Source organism: Salmo salar, chromosome 15, assembly GCF_965601325.2.
Source record: "Salmo salar chromosome 15, fSalSal1, whole genome shotgun sequence".
In the NCBI taxonomy this organism is placed as follows: Eukaryota; Metazoa; Chordata; class Actinopteri; order Salmoniformes; family Salmonidae; genus Salmo; species Salmo salar.
In genome coordinates this window covers 113,114,910-113,136,858 of record NC_138305.1, presented here as the reverse complement: position 1 = coordinate 113,136,858, position 21,949 = coordinate 113,114,910, and the positions used below count along the sequence as shown (strand labels likewise).

At 39.3% G+C, this 21,949-nt stretch overlaps 1 protein-coding gene across 2 annotated transcripts in view; it reads right to left on the bottom strand.

Annotated features, from left to right (window-relative positions):
- The window catches only part of pnpla1 (patatin-like phospholipase domain containing 1), a 75,450-nt gene that overhangs the window by 27,654 nt on the left and 25,847 nt on the right, over nucleotides 1-21,949 (bottom strand). For both annotated transcript variants that reach the window (XM_045695260.2, XM_045695261.2), the window contains exons 3-7: nucleotides 13,366-13,431; nucleotides 12,875-13,087; nucleotides 10,030-10,090; nucleotides 8,662-9,048; nucleotides 7,032-7,146 (exon numbers count right to left, since the gene is read on the bottom strand). In XM_045695260.2, the coding sequence (XP_045551216.1) occupies nucleotides 7,032-7,146; nucleotides 8,662-9,048; nucleotides 10,030-10,090; nucleotides 12,875-13,087; nucleotides 13,366-13,431 (842 nt within the window). The remainder of the gene's footprint in view (nucleotides 1-7,031; nucleotides 7,147-8,661; nucleotides 9,049-10,029; nucleotides 10,091-12,874; nucleotides 13,088-13,365; nucleotides 13,432-21,949) is intronic.

Here is a 21,949-nt window from a genome sequence, read left to right as displayed (position 1 = left end):
ATTACTAATCAATTACTATAACTATTACTATAACTCTATTACTAATCAATTACTATAACTGTTACTAATCTATAACTATTACTAATCTACAACTCTATTACTAATCTATAACTATTACTAATCAATAACTCTATTACTAATCTACAACTCTATTACTAATCAATAACTCTATTACTAATCAATAACTCTATTACTAATCTATAACTCTATTACTAATCTATGACTCTATTAATAATCTATAACTATATTACTAATCTATAACTATTACTAATCTATAACTATTACTAATCTATAACTCTATTACTAATCTATAACTCTATTACTAATCTATAACTATTACTAATCTATAACTCTATTACTAATCAATATCTCTATTACTAATCTATAACTCTATTACTAATCTATAACTCTATTACTAATCTACAACTCTATTACTAATCTATAACTCTATTACTAATCTACAACTCTATTACTAATCAATAACTCTATTACTAATCTATAACTCTATTACTAATCAATAACTCTATTACTAATCAATAACTCTATTACTAATCAATAACTCTATTACTAATCTATAACTCTATTACTAATCAATAACTCTATTACTAATCTACAACTCTATTACTAATCAATAACTCTATTACTAATCTATAACTCTATTACTAATCAATAACTCTATTACTAATCTATAACTCTATTACTAATCTATAACTCTATTACTAATCTATAACTCTATTACTAATCTATAACTCTATTACTAATCAATAACTCTATTACTAATCTATAACTCTATTACTAATCAATAACTCTATTACTAATCTATAACTCTTACTAATCAATAACTCTATTACTAATCTATAACTCTATTACTAATCTATAACTCTATTACTAATCTATAACTCATTACTAATCAATAACTCTATTACTAATCAATAACTCTGTTACTAATCAATTACTATAACTGTTACTAATCAATTACTATAACTATTACTAATCTATAACTCTATTACTAATCAATTACTATAACAATATTACTAATCAATTGCTATAACTCTATTACTAATCAATTACTATAACAATATTACTAATCAATTACTATAACTATTACTATAACTCTATTACTAATGAATTACTATGACTGTTACTAATCTATAACTATTACTAATCTACAACTCTATTACTAATCTATAACTATTACTAATCAATAACTCTATTACTAATCTACAACTCTATTACTAATCAATAACTCTATTACTAATCAATAACTCTATTACTAATCAATAACTCTATTACTAATCTACAACTCTATTACTAATCTATAACTATTACTAATCAATAACTCTATTACTAATCTACAACTCTATTACTAATCAATAACTCTATTACTAATCAATAACTCTATTACTAATCTATAACTCTATTACTAATCTATGACTCTATTAATAATCTATAACTATATTACTAATCTATAACTCTATTACTAATCTATAACTCTATTACTAATCAATTACTATAACTGTTACTAATCTATAACTATTACTAATCAATTACTATAACTGTTACTAATCTATAACTATTACTAATCTATAACTCTATTACTAATCTATAACTCTTACTAATCAATTACTATAACTCTATTACTAATCAATTACTATAACTGTTACTAATCTATAACTCTATTACTAATCAATTACTATAACAATATTACTAATCAATAACTCTATTACTAATCTATAACTCTATTACTAATCTATGACTCTATTAATAATCTATAACTATATTACTAATCTATAACTATTACTAATCTATAACTATTACTAATCTATAACTCTATTACTAATCTATAACTCTATTACTAATCTATAACTTTTACTAATCTATAACTCTATTACTAATCAATATCTCTATTACTAATCTATAACTCTATTACTAATCTATAACTCTATTACTAATCTATAACTATAATACTAATCTATAACTATATTACTAATCTACAACTCTATTACTAATCAATAACTCTATTACTAATCAATAACTCTATTACTAATCTATAACTCTATTACTAATCTATAACTCTATTACTAATCTACAACTCTATTACTAATCAATAACTCTATTACTAATCTATAACTCTATTACTAATCTATAACTCTATTACTAATCTACAACTCTATTACTAATCTATAACTCTATTACTAATCAATAACTCTATTACTAATCTATAACTCTATTAGTAATCAATTACTATAACTGTTACTAATCTATAACTCTATTACTAATCAATTACTATAACAATATTACTAATCAATTACTATAACTGTTACTAATCTATAACTCTATTACTAATCAATTACTATAACAATATTACTAATCAATTACTATAACAATATTACTAATCGAATCAATAGATAAAGTTGATCAAATGGATTACACTGGAATGTTTTTATTGGAAGGGAAATGGAAACTGGCTGTAGGCTTCGTGTATAATATGTATATGTAAATATATGTAAAATAAAATTGGCTTTAGGTCTACTTTGTGTTCTAGGACTTTGTAGAATTATACAAAACATATCCTTGACTCTAAATAAATAAATCACTTTATTTTTTATTTTTATGTATTGATATATTTCCTCAAATCTTTCTTCATGCATTGAATCCTTTATAATCGTTTAGGCACTATTTATTTACGTTTGCTGCACCTTTCTAGGTTGATATGCAATCTGATGCATATGGTAAAGGAGACGGCCCTGCAACGTTCTCTAGTGGGTATTTATAGGCTGAAAGGCCAGGTGGTTCTAGTGTTCAATCAAATAGTTCAGTTATTGTGTATATTACATTTGTTTTATTTAATGACTTTATAATTTCATTCCAAGTCATCATCTCATCTCTATAGAGCTGCTGTCTGACAAAATCACAATTTGAATAGTTCTTCAAAGTAAATAAGGTATAATTTTATGACTGCTGAATATCAACTAATTACTTAGATCATGTATTTTCAGGTAGAGATACCTGGTGAAGCAACAGCTGGCTCTCCACATCCCCTCACAATCACGCATTCTTCCGTCTCTTCAGTATCAGGCATGAAAGAAAGACAGACCGGCGAAAGTAGGACAGCAATGGAATATGGTCATTGTATTTAATTACCATGTTTTCTTCACTATGTAGAATACTGGCCTGTTGCAAACTACAACTCCCTACTACATCACAGTTCAGACTGGATGTGATTTATCTCTAGAGAAACTACAACTCCCTACTACATCACACAGTTCAGTCTGGATCTGATTTATCTCTAGAGAAACTACAACTCCCTACTACATCACAGTTCAGACTGGATCTGATTTATCTCTAGAGAAACTACAACTCCCTACTACATCACACAGTTCAGTCTGGATCTGATTTATCTCTAGAGAAACTACAACTCCCTACTACATCACACAGTTCAGACTGGATCTGATTTATCTCTAGAGAAACTACAACTCCCTACTACATCACAGTTCAGGCTGGATCTGATTTATCTCTAGAGAAACTACAACTCCCTACTACATCACACAGTTCAGTCTGGATCTGATTTATCTCTAGAGAAACTACAACTCCCTACTACATCACAGTTCAGTCTGGATCTGATTTATCTCTAGAGAAACTACAACTCCCTACTACATCACACAGTTCAGGCTGGATCTGATTTATCTCTAGAGAAACTACAACTCCCTACTACATCAGTTCAGTCTGGATCTGATTTATCTCTAGAGAAACTACAACTCCCTACTACATCGCACAGTTCAGGCTGGGTCTGATTTATCTCTAGAGAAACTACAACTCCCTACTACATCACACAGTTCAAGCTGGATCTGATGTATCTCTAGAGAAACTACAACTCCCTACTACATCACAGTTCAGGCTGGATCTGATTTATCTCTAGAGAAACTACAACTCCCTACTACATCACACAGTTCAGGCTGGATCTGATTTATCTCTAGAGAAACTACAACTCCCTACTACATCACACAGTTCAGACTAGATCTGATTTATCTCTAGAGAAACTACAACTCCCTACTACATCACATAGTTCAGTCTGGATCTGATTTATCTCTAGAGAAACTACAACTCCCTACTACATCAGTTCAGTCTGGATCTGATTTATCTCTAAAGAAACTACAACTCCCTACTACATCAGTTCAGTCTGGGTCTGAATTATCTCTAGAGAAACTGTGCAATATATATATATTTTTTATTCTACCTTTTTTTTTAACTAGGCAAGTCAGTTAAGAACAAATTCTTATTTTATGCACATTGCGCTCACAGAGAAAAAAAGCCTGAACAAAATGCAATTCAAATAATTTAGACAAAAGGTCAATTAATTGTTTAAAGGTGGATTTCACCATGGCTCTGCCAATGGCATATAGTTATCAGTTAAAATCATATCTATCTTTTGATATACACACACCGTCAATCAATTCAGACTGTGCTGTGGTAGACACTGCTAGACTGGAAGCTACCTTCAGCAGAGTAAACATTTACATTTTAGTCATTTAGCAGATGCTCTTATCCAGAGCGACTTACAGTAGTGAATACATACATTGCATTTCATGCATTTTTTTTTTTTTGTACTGGCCCCGCGTGGGAATCGAACCCACAACCCTGGCGTTGCAAACACCATGCTCTACCAACTGAGCCACAGGGTTCTGTCTTGGTTCAGGGTTCTATGTTGGTTCTATCTTTGACTGACGTTAGCTAACGAAAACTAGCTAATGTTAAGCAAATAAGATTAGCTCAATGTGGTAGCCATCTATTCCACTCTTGTCTGGAAAACACTCTAAAAAAAAAAAATTGTCGTTGTCGATATAGCTAGCTCTGTTTGTGTGTTGGTAGCAATGATGAATGTGTTTAAATTATATATGGTTCGGTTCTCAGCCAGTCTCAGCTGGCTAACTAGCAATCTCGCTGTCGATTTAGTGATGCTAGTAAGCTAACAGCAAGCTGACAATATTGAAATGTCCACGTTAGTTATGCTTAACTAGCCAGTCTAATAGAGATCAATACAATTAGTGGTGTGGTTAAATTATTTTGTTGTTTTCTATTGTGTTGTAGCTGGTATAGAATCTGATTCCATTTAACATGCACTTCGAACCCCTTAGCTCTGCACAAGGTGAATGTTAAATTGGACTAAAATATTTATAAGCTGTACAGTCAGCACGGAATAAATATTAATTGGTTATTCCATGGTGGGTTGGTTTGAATTGGGTGTTTGTATGATTTGTGTTATGGGGTTACAGGTGGTTTAGATTAGATGTAGCCCGAGGACTACAGAGTACCTTCCAGAACATGTCATCAATTTAGTCTACCCCTCTTCTCTTTCAACCTGAGTTTTACAAAGATAAAAAGATAACCTGGAGTCCTTCCACAGTGCCCCGCTGCTGAAAAATACCTTAAAGCAAGGGGCATTTTGGGTACACAAGCATGAGGGAGCAGACACACCTTGTGGTTATGGAGCACAACAAGATTGTGGGACAGAAACCAGCGAAAGGAATACTGAAAGGTATCAAAATCAAGACTACAACAGTAAATGTACACAACACACCTAATTTTTCTCCCTGTAGATTCTCAAAAACACAATACAAAGATACGTCTATAAACATCTCCCTTCTACTTTTACATTTAACATTTTAGTAATTTAGCAGACGCTCTTATCCAGAGCAACTTACAGTAGTGAATGCATACATTTCATTTCATACATTATTATTATTTTTTTTTTTTTGTACTGGCCCCCCGTGGGAATCGAACCCACAACCCTGGCATTGCAAACACCATGATCTACCAACTGAGTTACAAGGAATGATCTGTCAAAGTCCATGGTCTAGGGGAAGTTTTACAGACAGTACTTTGAAATGAGGAGTTTTGGTTGTGCATGGTTGTTCTTAGACTGGAAATGTATTGTTGTGTATGACAGTGATTCAGGTGACATTTCTCCTCCATTTCCTGTGTAAGAATTGCCTTCCTAAAACTTTTCACATGTTACTTAGCCCCCCCCTCTCCGTCCCATTCACTTTGTTGACTGATCTTTCCTGTAAAAAGCTGCTCCAAATGTCCCCTCGTTGTCCCTAAGTAATACGCTAGCGAGTCCAATTAGGTTGATAGCTTTAACAACTAAGGTGTGATGCCCAAACGTCCCTTCCACAAAAAGTGTCAAATGCTGAAACCACAAACATGTCTTTCCAGGAGACGTGCAGAACCAGCAAACGCTCTTTGGATTTCTAAAATACAGGAGACAGGTGGGTGAGTCCACCCCAATGTACTGCATGTCGTGATAACAGAGAGAGGTGGGAGTCCAGCCTTATAGTGTGATCAGTAGAGCCTTATAGTGTGATCAGTATAACATAGAGCCTTATAGTGTGATCAGTAGAGCCTTATAGTGTGATCAGTAGAGCCTTATAGTGTGATCAGTATAACATAGAGCCTTATAGTGTGATCAGTATAACATAGAGCCTTATAGTGTGATCAGTATAACATAGAGCCTTATAGTGTGATCAGTAGAGCCTTATAGTGTGATCAGTGAAACACAGAGCCTTATAGTGTGATCAGTAAAACACAGAGCCTTATAGTGTGATCAGTATAACGTAGAGCCTTATAGTGTGATCAGTATAACATAGAGCCTTATAGTGTGATCAGTATAACAAAGGGCCTTCGCGAAATGCCACAAAGCACGACTAACTGTATTTTTAGACACCGGAAGTCAATTCAATTCGCTTTATTGGCACGACGTAACAATGTACATATTGCCAAGTCATCATAAGTCATCATAAGGTGTATCATTCAGCGAGCGAAGCCCTGACCTCACTTCCTCCTGGGCTTTTACATCTCACTGTCCTAGAAATGCCTCTGACATGATGAAAACAAGCCCAGATTTCCCCTGAGGTGAAATTCCCCTTTAAAGGTGAAATTCCCCTTTAAAAAAAAACAAATAACAATAGATTTCGGTTAATCGCTCAGCACTAGTGTGTGTGTGTGTGTGTGTGTGTGTGTGTGTGTCTTACCTGTGTGTATTTTCAATCAGGAAGCTGAGTAGCACGGTGAAGGGGAGGAGCAGGTGTGACATCACACGGAGTAGGGAGTGAGTCCACGGCAACCCCATGATGTTGCATAGCAACGCTGAAACACCAATCACAGCTGGTAATAACGTGACACTTCCTTATACCGGGCCACTCTCAGTATTCTCAAGGTAAAAATCAAATCATTTATAGTGACATAAAATTTTAGTCATTTAACAGAGGCTCTTATCCAGAGCGACGTACAGTTAGTGCATCCATCTTACAGTAGCTAAGGGAGACAACTGCTTATCACAGTCATAGTAAGGATTTTTATTATTTTTATTCCATAGAGTACCAGAGTATGAGTCATAATACCCATAAAACCTAGCGGTAAAACAAGGAAATGGTTCCAATCGTTTTCCCACCATTCATTTTTCGCTGAGGGGGATTTTAGAAACATATAAAGGATGTTTTTCGTTTAGGCTTACCTTGGCGTGACATTTTGATAACCATGTATATCTCTCTAGGACAAGGTGACTTTTATCAATATATTCTTTTATCAATATATTCGCGTGTATTTACCCCCCAAATGTAATTAGCTGCTAATGTGGCTATCATAAAGAACAAAAACAGTCCACAGGCCCCCTGTGGCTCAGTCGGTGTTCGCAACGACAGGTTTGTGGGTTCGATTCCCACGGGGGGGACCAGTACGGAGGAACAAAATGTATGAAATGTATGCATTCACTACTGTAAGTCGCTCTGGATAAGAATGTCTGCTAAATGACTACAATGTAAATGATGGTCTGGAAGAGACTGCTGAATCGAGGCAAATTCTGTTGACTGTCCTGTGCAAGTTTTACATTGAGATGACCTGCAGGAGCATGCTGGGATTTGTAGTTTTACAGTGACACAATACCTGTAAGTAAAGGTGTCAGATAGAGATGAGTATGCTGGGATTTGAAGTTTTACATTGACACAATACCTGTTAGTAAAGGCATCAGATAGAGATGAGCATGCTGGGATTTGAAGTTTTACATTGACACAATACCTGTAAGTAAAGGTGTCAGATAGAGATGAGCATGCTGGGATTTGAAGTTTTACATTGACACAATACCTGTTAGTAAAGGTGTCAGATAGAGATGAGCATGCTGGGATTTGAAGTTCTACATTGACACAATACCTGTTAGTAAAGGTGTCAGCTAGAGATGACGTGCAGGAGCATGCTGGGATATGTAGTTTTGCATGATGTCTACTTTGATGCTAATTACCGTTTTTGAATCTGAGAGTAAAATAGAGCTGAATATATTGATAAAAGTCACCTTGTCCGAGAGAGATTTACACAGTTTTCAAAACGTCACGGTAAGACTACACGAAACACAGCCATTATTTTACGTGTTTCTCTAATTCCCTATGGCGGGGGAAAAAATGTATGGTGGCAAAGTCAGCGCGAGTAAGAAAAGACAAGTGTGAGTGTTAGCTCAAGAAAAGTAGGGGTGATGGTTTCAGCATTTAATTTGCTTGATGGCGCTGAGTGTGTGTGTGTGTGTGTGTGTGTGTGTGTGTGTGTGTGTGTGTGTGTGTGTGTGTGTGTGTGTGTGTGTGTGTGTGTGTGTGTGTGTGTGTGTGTGCGCGGTACCTGTGTTTATCCAGGTGGGCAGGGCTAGGTACATGACCTGCTCCAGGGTTGACAGATGCCAAGGTAGATCTCCCCCTTCAAGAGAAGAGTTTCTCTGACTGCCTCTGGTCTCTGCCAGGGAGGACCACACATTCACCTCATCTACCCATTCTTCTTCCTCCTCCTCCTCCTCTTCATCATCTTCATACTCCTCTTGCTCCCATCTCTTCATCTGCCTCCTCTCTACCTGTTCCTCCTCTTCTTTCTGCTTTCCCTCTTCCTTCTCCTCCTCCTCCTCCTCCTCCTCCTCCTCCTCCTGGTCTGTCTCCAGATCTGTCCATCCATTAGGAGGAGGTGAGAAGTGTGGCTCTGATGGGGTGTTAAGAAGAGGCAGACATGGGACCAGGTCTGGTGTTGGGGGGGAGAGATACAGGGAAAGAGAGAGAGAGACAGAGAGAGAGAGAAACAGAGAGAGAGAGAAATAGAGAGAGCGATAGACAGACAGAGAGAGAGAGAGAGAGAGAGAGACAGAGAGCGAGAGGGTGAGAGAAAGAGAGAGAGAGAGACACAGAGAGAGAGAGGGAGAGAGAGAGAGAGAGAGAGAGAGAGACACACAGAGAGAGGTAGAGAAAGACAGAGAGAGGGTGAGAGAGAGAGAGAGACACAGAGAGAGGGTGAGAGAAAGAGAGAGACACAGAGAGAGGGTGAGAGAGAGAGAGAGACACACACACACAGAGGGAGAGAGAGACAGAGACACAGAGAGAGGGTGAGAGAGAGAGGGTGAGAGAGAGAGGGTGAGAGGGTGAGAGAGAGAGAGACACAGAGGGTGAGAGAAAGAGAGAGACACAGAGAGAGGGTGAGAGAGAGAGAGACACAGAGGGTGAGAGAAAGAGAGAGACACAGAGAGAGGATGGGAGAGAGACAGAGACACACACAGAGAGAGAGAAAGAGAGAGACACAGAGAGAGAAAGGGAGAGAGAGACAGAGAGAGGGTGAGAGAGAGAGAGAGACAGAGAGAGGGAGAGAGAGACAGAGACACAGAGAGAGGGTGAGAGGGTGAGAGGGTGAGAGGGTGAGAGAGAAAGAGAGAGACACAGAGAGAGGGTGAGAGAGAGAGAGAGACACAGAGAGAGGGTTAGAGAAAGAGAGAGACACAGAGAGTGGGTGAGAGAGAGAGAGAGACACAGAGAGAGGGAGAGAGAGACAGAGACACAGAGAGAGGGTGAGAGGGTGAGAGGGTGAGAGAGAGACACAGAGAGAGGGTGAGAGAGAGAAAGACACAGAGAGAAAAAAAACAATTGGATAAGGAGTCACTATGTCATGTTACATCATCTCTTCCCACCGTAAAGAAACTCATCTATGCAGAGATCACATGACATCGTGACCCACCACTGGTTTGTAGGAAGTGAAGGCCGTCTCTGTATCCACTGTGGTAGGCCTTGTCCAGAGCCTGAGGAGAAGTTATAGACACAAACACTCCATCTGTTATCAACTATCATGTTTACAGCATTCTGACATCATTTACTGTACGTAAGTGATGGCTCCACCTAGCCTTCTGATAGGCTAATAGTTTGCTAGTCTGCAGATCTGAAAGGTGGGGATAGGTGGAGGAAATATGGTGGAGCCATCACTGGGTGGAGGGGTAGAGGGGTAGAGGGCTGGGTGGAGAGGTAGAGGGCTGGGTGGAGAGGTAGAGGGCTGGGTGGAGAGGTAGAGGGCTGGGTGGAGAGGTAGAGAGTTGGGTGGAGAGGTAGAGGGCTGGGTGGAGAGGTAGAGGGCTGGGTAGAGAGGAAGAGGGCTGGGTGGAGAGGTAGAGGGCTGGGAAGAGGGCTGGGTGGAGGGGTAGAGGGCTGGGTGGAGAGGTAGAGGGCTGGGTGGAGGGGTAGAGGGCTGAGTGGAGAGGTAGAGCTAGAGGGACGGTTGGAGAGGTAGAGGGCTGGGTGGAGGGGTAGAAGGCTAAGTGGAGAGGTAGAGGGCTGGGTGGAGAGGTAGAGGGCTGGGTTGCGAGGTAGCGGGCTGGGTGGAGAGGTAGAGGGCTGGGAAGAGGGCTGGGTGGAGGGGTAGAGGGCTGGGTGGAGAGGTAGAGGGCTGGGTGGAGGGGTAGAGGGCTGGGTGGAGAGGTAGAGGGCTGGGTGGAGAGGTAGAGGGCTGGGTGGAGGGGTAGAGGGCTGGGTGGAGGGGTAGAGGGCTGGGTGGAGGGGTAGAGGGCTGGGTGGAGAGGTAGAGGTAGAGGGACGGTTGGAGAGGTAGAGGGCTGGGTGGAGGGGTAGAAGGCTGGGTGGAGAGGTAGAGGGCTGGGTTGCGAGGTAGAGGGCAGGGTGGAGAGGTAGAGGGCTGGGTGGAGGGGTAGCGGGCTGGGTGTAGAGGTAGAGGGCTGGGAAGAGGGCTGGGTGGAGAGGTAGAGGGCTGGGTGGAGGGGTAGAGGGCTGGGTGGAGGGGTAGAGGGCTGGGTGGAGAGGTAGAGGGCTGGGTGGAGAGGTAGAGGGCTGGGTGGAGGGGTAGAGGGCTGGGTCGAGAGGTAGAGGGCTGGGTGGAGGGGTAGAGGGCTGGGTGGAGGGGTAGAGGGCTGGGTGGAGGGGTAGAGGGCTGGGTGGAGAGGTAGAGGGCTGGGTGGAAGGGTAGAGGGCTGCGTGGAGAGGTAGAGGGCTGGGTGGAGAGGTAGAGGGCTGCGTGGAGAGGTAGAGGGCTGGGTGGAGAGGTAGAGGGGTAGAGGGCTGGGTGGAGAGGTAGAGGGCTGGGTGGAGAGGTAGAGGGCTGGGTGGAGAGGTAGAGGGCTGGGTGGAGGGGTAGAGGGCTGGGTGGAGAGGTAGAGGGCTGGTGGAGAGGTAGAGGGCTGGGTGGAGGGGTAGAGGGCTGGGTGGAGAGGTAGAGGGCTGGGTGGAGAGGTAGAGGGCTGGGTGGAGGGGTAGAGGGCTGGGTGGAGAGGTAGAGGGCTGGGTGGAGGGGTAGAGGGCTGGGTGGAGAGGTAGAGGGCTGGGTGGAGGGGTAGAGGGCTGGGTGGAGGGGTAGAGGGCTGGGTGGAGAGGTAGAGGGTTGGGTGGAGAGGTAGAGGGCTGGGTGGAGGGGTAGAGGGCTGGGTGGAGAGGTAGAGGGGTAGAGGGCTGGGTGGAGAGGTAGAGGGCTGGGTGGAGAGGTAGAGGGTTGGGTGGAGAGGTAGAGGGCTGGGTGGAGGGGTAGAGGGCTGGGTGGAGAGGTAGAAGGCTGGGTGGAGGGGTAGAGGGCTGGGTGGAGGGGTAGAGGGCTGGGTGGAGGGGTAGAGGGCTGGGTGGAGGGGTAGAGGGCTGGGTGGAGAGGTAGAGGGCTGGGTGGAGAGGTAGAGGGCTGGGTGGAGAGGTAGAGGGCTGGGTGTAGAGGTAGAGGGCTGGGAAGATGGCTGGGTGGAGAGGTAGAGGGCTGGGTGGAGAGGTAGAGGGCTGGGTGGAGGGGTAGAGGGCTGGGTGGAGAGGTAGAGGGCTGGGTGGAGAGGTAGAGGGCTGGGTAGAGAGGTAGAGGGCTGGGTGGAGAGGTAGAGGGCTGGGTGGAGAGGTAGAGGGCTGGGTGGAGAGGTAGAGGGCTGGGTGGAGGGGTAGAGGGCTGGGTGGAAAGGTAGAGGGCTGGGTGGAGAGGTAGAGGGCTGGATGGAGAGGTAGAGGGGTAGAGGGCTGGGTGGAGAGGTAGAGGGCTGGCTGAAGAGGTAGAGGGCTGGCTGGAGGGGTAGAGGGCTGGGTGGAGAGGTAGAGGGCTGGGTGGAGGGGTAGAGGGCTGGGTGGAGAGGTAGAGGGTTAGAGGGCTGGGTGGAGGGTTAGAGGGCTGGGTGGAGAGGTAGAGGGCTGGGTGGAGGGGTAGAGGGCTGGGTGGAGAGGTAGAGGGCTGGGTGGAGGGGTAGAGGGCTGGGTGGAGAGGTAGAGGGTTAGAGGGCTGGGTGGAGGGTTAGAGGGCTGGGTGGAGAGGTAGAGGGCTGGGTGGAGGGGTAGAGGGCTGGGTGGAGAGGTAGAGGGCTGGGTGGAGGGGTAGAGGGCTGGGTGGAGAGGTAGAGGGCTGGATGGAGAGGTAGAGGGCTGGGTGGAGAGGTAGAGGGCTGGGTGGAGAGGTAGAGGGCTGGATGGAGGGGTAGAGGGCTGGGTGGAGGGGTAGAGAGCTGGGTGGAGAGGTAGAGGGCTGGGTGGAGGGGTAGAGGGCTGGGTGGAGAGGTAGAGGGCTGGGTGGAGGGGTAGAGGGCTGGGTGGAGAGGTAGGGGTTTGTTTTGGGGTTATACCTCCCAGTTGTAGGGGTAGATGGCGTCTAGGATCCGATAACCGTTGACAAGACTGCAGTGGAGGTTCGCTCCGCTCACCACGAGGTCACACAGTGGGGCGGGGTCTTTTGGGCAGATGTCCGTCTCACCAGCGAATGGAGACACAGTGATGGTGTGGCCAATCGGGCAGGAGTTGGTCGGCTGGATACTGGAGAAACCCCCGTCCACGTAATGCTGCGGGACAACACACAAACAGGGATATGATCACATGCACCATGGAGCACTGCTTTATAGTAGTCTCTTTCATACCTCTCATCAGGGACCCCCCGAGCCGGTCCGTTGGATTTAAACTATTCCAGAACCAGCACACCTGATTCAACTGATCAACTCATCATCAAGCCCTTGACTCAGGTGTGCTACTTCAACTCAAATGTAAAACGTTTTGTGTATTAGTTTAAAGTATAGCAGGGTTAGTATTAGCCTTCCCGACAGTGAGCAGTGTGAGGACTCACCACTCCTTTGTAACTTGGTGGCTGTATACCGCAGTACCCAGGCAGAAAGCAACCGCACAACAGCGCCTCCATGTGGGGAAACAGAGAACTGCAGTTAAACTATCTGGCTCATCGACAGACACCATCACTAAGTTCTGCATGTTGATACTTCTTTCTAATGCTGTATACCACAGTAAACTGAGATTTACTCAATGTAAACTGAGATTTACTCAATGTAAACTGAGATTTACTCACTGTAAACTGAGATTTACTCACTGTAAACTGAGATTTACTCACTGTAAACTGAGATTTACTCACGGTAAACTGAGATTTACTCACTGTAAACTGAGATGTGAACTGAGATTTACTCACTGTAAACTGAGATTTACTCACGGTAAACTGAGATTTACTCACTGTAAACTGAGATTTACTCACGGTAAACTGAGATTTACTCACTGTAAACTGAGATTTACTCACGGTAAACTGAGATTTACTCACGGTCAACTGAGATTTACTCAAGTAAACTGAGATTTACTCACTGTAAACTGAGATGTAAACTGAGATTTACTCACTGTAAACTGAGATTTACTCACTGTAAACAGATTTACTCACTGTAAACTAAGATTTACTCACTGTAAACTGAGATTTACTCACTGTAAACTGAGATGTAAACTGAGATTTACTCACAGTAAACAGAGATTTACTCACTTTAAACTGAGATTTACTCACTGTAAACTGAGATGTAAACTGAGATTTACTCACTGTAAACTGAGATTTACTCACTGTAAACTGAGATTTACTCACTGTAAACTGAGATTTACTCACTGTGAACTGAGATGTAAACTGAGATTTACTCACTGTAAACTGAGATTTACTCACCGTAAACTGAGATTTACTCACGGTAAACTGAGATTTATCACTGTAAACTGAGATTTACTCACTGTAAACTGAGATTTTCTCACTGTAAACTGAGATTTTCTCACTGTAAACTGAGATTTTCTCACTGTAAATTGATATTTAATCACGGGAAACTGAGATTTACTCACGGTAAACTGAGATTTACTCACTCTAAACTGAGATTTACTCAATGTAAACTGAGATTTACTCACTGTAAACTGAGATTTTCTCAATGTAAATTGAGATTTTCTCACAGTAAACTGAGATTTACTCACAGTAAACTGAGATTTACTCACTGTAAACTGAAATTTACTCACTGTAAACTGAGATGTAAACTGAGATTTACTCACTGTAATCTGAGATTTACTCACGGTAAACTGAGATTTACTCACTGTAAACTGAGATGTAAACTGAGATTTAATCACGGTAAACTGAGATTTACTCACTGTAAACTGAGATTTAAACTGAGATTTACTCACTGTAAACTGAGATTTACTCACCGTAAACTGAGATTTACTCACTGTAAACTGAGATTTACTCACTGTAAACTGAGATTTACTCACTGTAAACTGAGATTTACTCACAGTAAACTGAGATTTACTCACTGTAAACTGAAATTTACTCACTGTAAACTGAGATGTAAACTGAGATTTACTCACTGCAAACTGAGATTTACTCACTGTAAACTGAGATTTACTCACTGTAAACTCACGGTAAACTGAGATTTACTCACTGTAAACTGAGATTTAAACTGAGATTTTCTCACGGTAAACTGACATTTACTCACGGTAAACTGAGATTTACTCACTGTAAACTGAGATTTACTCACTGTAAACTGAGATTTACTCACTGAAAACTGAGATTTTCTCACTGTAAATTGATATTTACTCACTGTAAACTGAGATGTAAACTGAGATTTACTCACTGTAAACTGAGATTTACTCACTGTAAACTCACGGTAAACTGAGATTTACTCACTGTAAACTGAGATTTAAACTGAGATTTAATCACTGTAAACTGAGATTTACTCACCGTAAACTGAGATTTACTCACTGTAAACTGAGATTTACTCACTGTAAACTGAGATTTATTCACTGTAAACTGAGATGTAAACAGAGACTTACTCACTGTAAACTGAGATTTACTCACGGTAAACTGAGATTTACTCACTGTAAACTGAGATTTTCTCATTGTAAATTGATATTTACTCACGGAAAACTGAGATTTTCTCACTGTAAATTCATATTTACTCACGGTAAACTGAGATTTACTCATGGTAAACTGAGATTTACTCATGGTAAACTGAGATTTACTCACTGTAAACTGAGATTTACTCACTGTAAACTGAGATTTACTCACTGTAAACTGAGATGTAAACTGAGATTTACTCACTGTAAACTGAGATTTACTCACGGTAAACCGAGATTTACTCTCTGTAAACTGAGATTTACTCACTGTAAACTGAGATTTTCTCCATGTAAATTGATATTTACTCACGGTAAACTGAAATTTACTCACGGTAAACTGAAATTTACTCACGGTAAACTGAGATTTATTCACTGCAAACTGAGATGTAAACTGAGATTTACTCACTGTAAACTGAGATTTACTCACCGTAAACTGAGATTTACTCACTGTAAACTGAGATTTACTCACTGTAAACTGAGATTTACTCACTGTAAACTGAGATTTACTCACAGTAAACTACAGTGATTTACTCACTGTAAACTGAGATTTACTCACTGTAAACTGAGATGTAAACAGAGATTTACTCAAAGTAAACTGAGATTTACTCACGGTAAACTGAGATTTACTCACTGTAATCTGAGATGTAAACTGAGATATACTCACTGTAAACTGAGATTTACTCACAGTAAACTGAGATTTACTCACGGTAAACTGAGATTTACTCACGGTAAACTGAGATTTACTCACGGTAAACTGAGATTTACTCATGGTAAACTGAGATTTACTCAATGTAAACTGAGATTTACTCACAGTAAACTGAGATTTACTCACTGTAAACTGAGATGTAAACTGAGATTTACTCACTGTAAACTGAGATTTACTCACGGTAAACTGAGATTTACTCACTGTAAACTGACATTTACTCACTGTAAACTGAGATGTAAACTGAGATTTACTCACAGTGAACTGATTTACTCACTGTAAACTGAGAAGTAAACTGAGATATACTCACTGTAAACTGAGATTTACTCACTGCAAACTGAGATTTACTCACTGTAAACTGAGATTTACTCACTGTAAACTGAGATTTACTCACTGCAAACTGATATTTACTGACTGCAAACTGAGATTTCCTCACTGTAAACTGAGATTTACTCACTGTAAACTGAGATTTTCTCACTGTAAATTGATATTTACTCACTGTAAACTGAGATGTAAACTGAGATTTACTCACTGTAAACTGAGATTTACTCACTGTAAACTCACGGTAAACTGAGATTTACTCACTGTAAACTGAGATTTAAACTGAGATTTAATCACTGTAAACTGAGATTTACTCACCGTAAACTGAGATTTACTCACTGTAAACTGAGATTTACTCACTGTAAACTGAGATTTATTCACTGTAAACTGAGATGTAAACAGAGACTTACTCACTGTAAACTGAGATTTACTCACGGTAAACTGAGATTTACTCACTGTAAACTGAGATTTTCTCATTGTAAATTGATATTTACTCACGGAAAACTGAGATTTTCTCACTGTAAATTCATATTTACTCACGGTAAACTGAGATTTACTCATGGTAAACTGAGATTTCCTCATGGTAAACTGAGATTTACTCACTGTAAACTGAGATTTACTCACTGTAAACTGAGATTTACTCACTGTAAACTGAGATGTAAACTGAGATTTACTCACTGTAAACTGAGATTTACTCATGGTAAACTGAGATTTACTCTCTGTAAACTGAGATTTACTCACTGTAAACTGAGATTTTCTCCATGTAAATTGATATTTACTCACGGTAAACTGAAATTTACTCACGGTAAACTGAGATTTATTCACTGCAAACTGAGATGTAAACTGAGATTTACTCACTGTAAACTGAGATTTACTCACCGTAAACTGAGATTTACTCACTGTAAACTGAGATTTACTCACTGTAAACTGAGATTTACTCACTGTAAACTGAGATTTACTCACAGTAAACTACAGTGATTTACTCACTGTAAACTGAGATTTACTCACTGTAAACTGAGATGTAAACAGAGATTTACTCACTGTAAACTGAGATTTACTCACGGTAAACTGAGATTTACTCACTGTAATCTGAGATGTAAACTGAGATATACTCACTGTAAACTGAGATTTACTCACAGTAAACTGAGATTTACTCTTGGTAAACTGAGATTTACTCACTGTAAACGGAGATTTTCTCACTATAAATTGATATTTACTCACGGTAAACTGAGATTTACTCACGGTAAACTGAGATTTACTCACGGTAAACTGAGATTTACTCATGGTAAACTGAGATTTACTCAATGTAAACTGAGATTTACTCACAGTAAACTGAGATTTACTCACTGTAAACTGAGATGTAAACTGAGATTTACTCACTGTAAACTGAGATTTACTCACGGTAAACTGAGATTTACTCACTGTAAACTGACATTTACTCACTGTAAACTGAGATGTAAACTGAGATTTACTCACAGTGAACTGATTTACTCACTGTAAACTGAGAAGTAAACTGAGATATACTCACTGTAAACTGAGATTTACTCACTGCAAACTGAGATTTACTCACTGTAAACTGAGATTTACTCACTGTAAACTGAGATTTACTCACTGCAAACTGATATTTACTGACTGCAAACTGAGATTTCCTCACTGTAAACTGAGATTTACTCACTGTAAACTGAGATTTTCTCACTGTAAATTGATATTTACTCACTGTAAACTGAGATGTAAACTGAGATTTACTCACTGTAAACTGAGATTTACTCACTGTAAACTCACGGTAAACTGAGATTTACTCACTGTAAACTGAGATTTAAACTGAGATTTAATCACTGTAAACTGAGATTTACTCACCGTAAACTGAGATTTACTCACTGTAAACTGAGATTTACTCACTGTAAACTGAGATTTATTCACTGTAAACTGAGATGTAAACAGAGACTTACTCACTGTAAACTGAGATTTACTCACGGTAAACTGAGATTTACTCACTGTAAACTGAGATTTTCTCATTGTAAATTGATATTTACTCACGGAAAACTGAGATTTTCTCACTGTAAATTCATATTTACTCACGGTAAACTGAGATTTACTCATGGTAAACTGAGATTTCCTCATGGTAAACTGAGATTTACTCACTGTAAACTGAGATTTACTCACTGTAAACTGAGATTTACTCACTGTAAACTGAGATGTAAACTGAGATTTACTCACTGTAAACTGAGATTTACTCACGGTAAACTGAGATTTACTCTCTGTAAACTGAGATTTACTCACTGTAAACTGAGATTTTCTCCATGTAAATTGATATTTACTCACGGTAAACTGAAATTTACTCACGGTAAACTGAGATTTATTCACTGCAAACTGAGATGTAAACTGAGATTTACTCACTGTAAACTGAGATTTACTCACCGTAAACTGAGATTTACTCACTGTAAACTGAGATTTACTCACTGTAAACTGAGATTTACTCACTGTAAACTGAGATTTACTCACAGTAAACTACAGTGATTTACTCACTGTAAACTGAGATTTACTCACTGTAAACTGAGATGTAAACAGAGATTTACTCACTGTAAACTGAGATTTACTCACGGTAAACTGAGATTTACTCACTGTAATCTGAGATGTAAACTGAGATATACTCACTGTAAACTGAGATTTACTCACAGTAAACTGAGATTTACTCTTGGTAAACTGAGATTTACTCACTGTAAACGGAGATTTTCTCACTATAAATTGATATTTACTCACGGTAAACTGAGATTTACTCACGGTAAACTGAGATTTACTCACGGTAAACTGAGATTTACTCATGGTAAACTGAGATTTACTCAATGTAAACTGAGATTTACTCACAGTAAACTGAGATTTACTCACCGTAAACTGAGATTTACTCACTGTAAACTGAGATTTACTCACTGTAAACTGAGATTTATTCACTGTAAACTGAGATGTAAACAGAGACTTACTCACTGTAAACTGAGATTTACTCACGGTAAACTGAGATTTACTCACTGTAAACTGAGATTTTCTCATTGTAAATTGATATTTACTCACGGAAAACTGAGATTTTCTCACTGTAAATTCATATTTACTCACGGTAAACTGAGATTTACTCATGGTAAACTGAGATTTCCTCATGGTAAACTGAGATTTACTCACTGTAAACTGAGATTTACTCACTGTAAACTGAGATTTACTCACTGTAAACTGAGATGTAAACTGAGATTTACTCACTGTAAACTGAGATTTACTCACGGTAAACTGAGATTTACTCTCTGTAAACTGAGATTTACTCACTGTAAACTGAGATTTTCTCCATGTAAATTGATATTTACTCACGGTAAACTGAAATTTACTCACGGTAAACTGAGATTTATTCACTGCAAACTGAGATGTAAACTGAGATTTACTCACTGTAAACTGAGATTTACTCACCGTAAACTGAGATTTACTCACTGTAAACTGAGATTTACTCACTGTAAACTGAGATTTACTCACTGTAAACTGAGATTTACTCACAGTAAACTACAGTGATTTACTCACTGTAAACTGAGATTTACTCACTGTAAACTGAGATGTAAACAGAGATTTACTCACTGTAAACTGAGATTTACTCACGGTAAACTGAGATTTACTCACTGTAATCTGAGATGTAAACTGAGATATACTCACTGTAAACTGAGATTTACTCACAGTAAACTGAGATTTACTCTTGGTAAACTGAGATTTACTCACTGTAAACGGAGATTTTCTCACTATAAATTGATATTTACTCACGGTAAACTGAGATTTACTCACGGTAAACTGAGATTTACTCACGGTAAACTGAGATTTACTCATGGTAAACTGAGATTTACTCAATGTAAACTGAGATTTACTCACAGTAAACTGAGATTTACTCACTGTAAACTGAGATGTAAACTGAGATTTACTCACTGTAAACTGAGATTTACTCACGGTAAACTGAGATTTACTCACTGTAAACTGACATTTACTCACTGTAAACTGAGATGTAAACTGAGATTTACTCACAGTGAACTGATTTACTCACTGTAAACTGAGAAGTAAACTGAGATATACTCACTGTAAACTGAGATTTACTCACTGCAAACTGAGATTTACTCACTGTAAACTGAGATTTACTCACTGTAAACTGAGATTTACTCACTGCAAACTGATATTTACTGACTGCAAACTGAGATTTCCTCACTGTAAACTGAGATTTACTCACTGTAAACTGAAATTTTCTCACGGTAAACTGACATTTACTCATGGTAAACTGAGATTTACTCACTGTAAACTGAGATTTACTCACTGAAAACTGAGATTTTCTCACTGTAAATTGATATTTACTCACTGTAAACTGAGATGTAATCTGAGATTTACTCACTGTAAACTGAGATTTTCTCCATGTAAATTGATATTTACTCACGGTAAACTGAAATTTACTCACGGTAAACTGAGATTTACTCACGGTAAACTGAGATTTATTCACTGCAAACTGAGATGTAAACTGAGATTTACTCACTGTAAACTGAGATTTACTCACCGTAAACTGAGATTTACTCACTGTAAACTGAGATTTACTCACTCTAAACTGAGATTTACTCACAGTAAACTACAGTGATTTACTCACTGTAAACTGAGATTTACTCACTGTAAACTGAGATGTAAACAGAGATTTACTCACTGTAAACTGAGATTTACTCACGGTAAACTGAGATTTACTCACTGTAAACTGAGATGTAAACTGAGATATAATCACTGTAAACTGAGATTTACTCACAGTAAACTGAGATTTACTCATGGTAAACTGAGATTTACTCACTGTAAACTGAGATTTACTCACTGTAAACTGATATTTACTCAAGGTAAACTGAGATTTTCTCACTGTAAATTGATATTTACTCACGGTAAACTGAGATTTACTCATGGTAAACTGAGATTTACTCACTGTAAACTGAGATTTACTCACAGTAAACTGAGATTTACTCACTGTAAACTGAGATTTACTCACTGTAAACTGAGATTTACTCACTGTAAACTGAGATGTAAACTGAGATTTACTCACAGTGAACTGATTTACTCACTGTAAACTGAGATGTAAACTGAGATATACTCACTGTAAACTGAGATTTACTCACTGCAAACTGAGATTTACTCACTGTAAACTGAGATTTCCTCACTGTAAACTGAGATTTACTCACTGTAAACTGAAATTTTCTCACGGTAAACTGACATTTAATCACGGTAAACTGACATTTACTCACTGTAAACTGAGATTTACTCACTGTAAACTGAGATTTACTCACTGTAAACTGAGATTTTCTCACTGTAAATTGATATTTACTCACTGTAAACTGAGATTTACTCACTGTAAACTACTGTGATTTACTCACTGTAAACTGAGGTTTACTCACTGTAAACTGAGATTTACTCACAGTAAACTGAGATTTACTCACAGTAAACTGAGATTTACTCACTG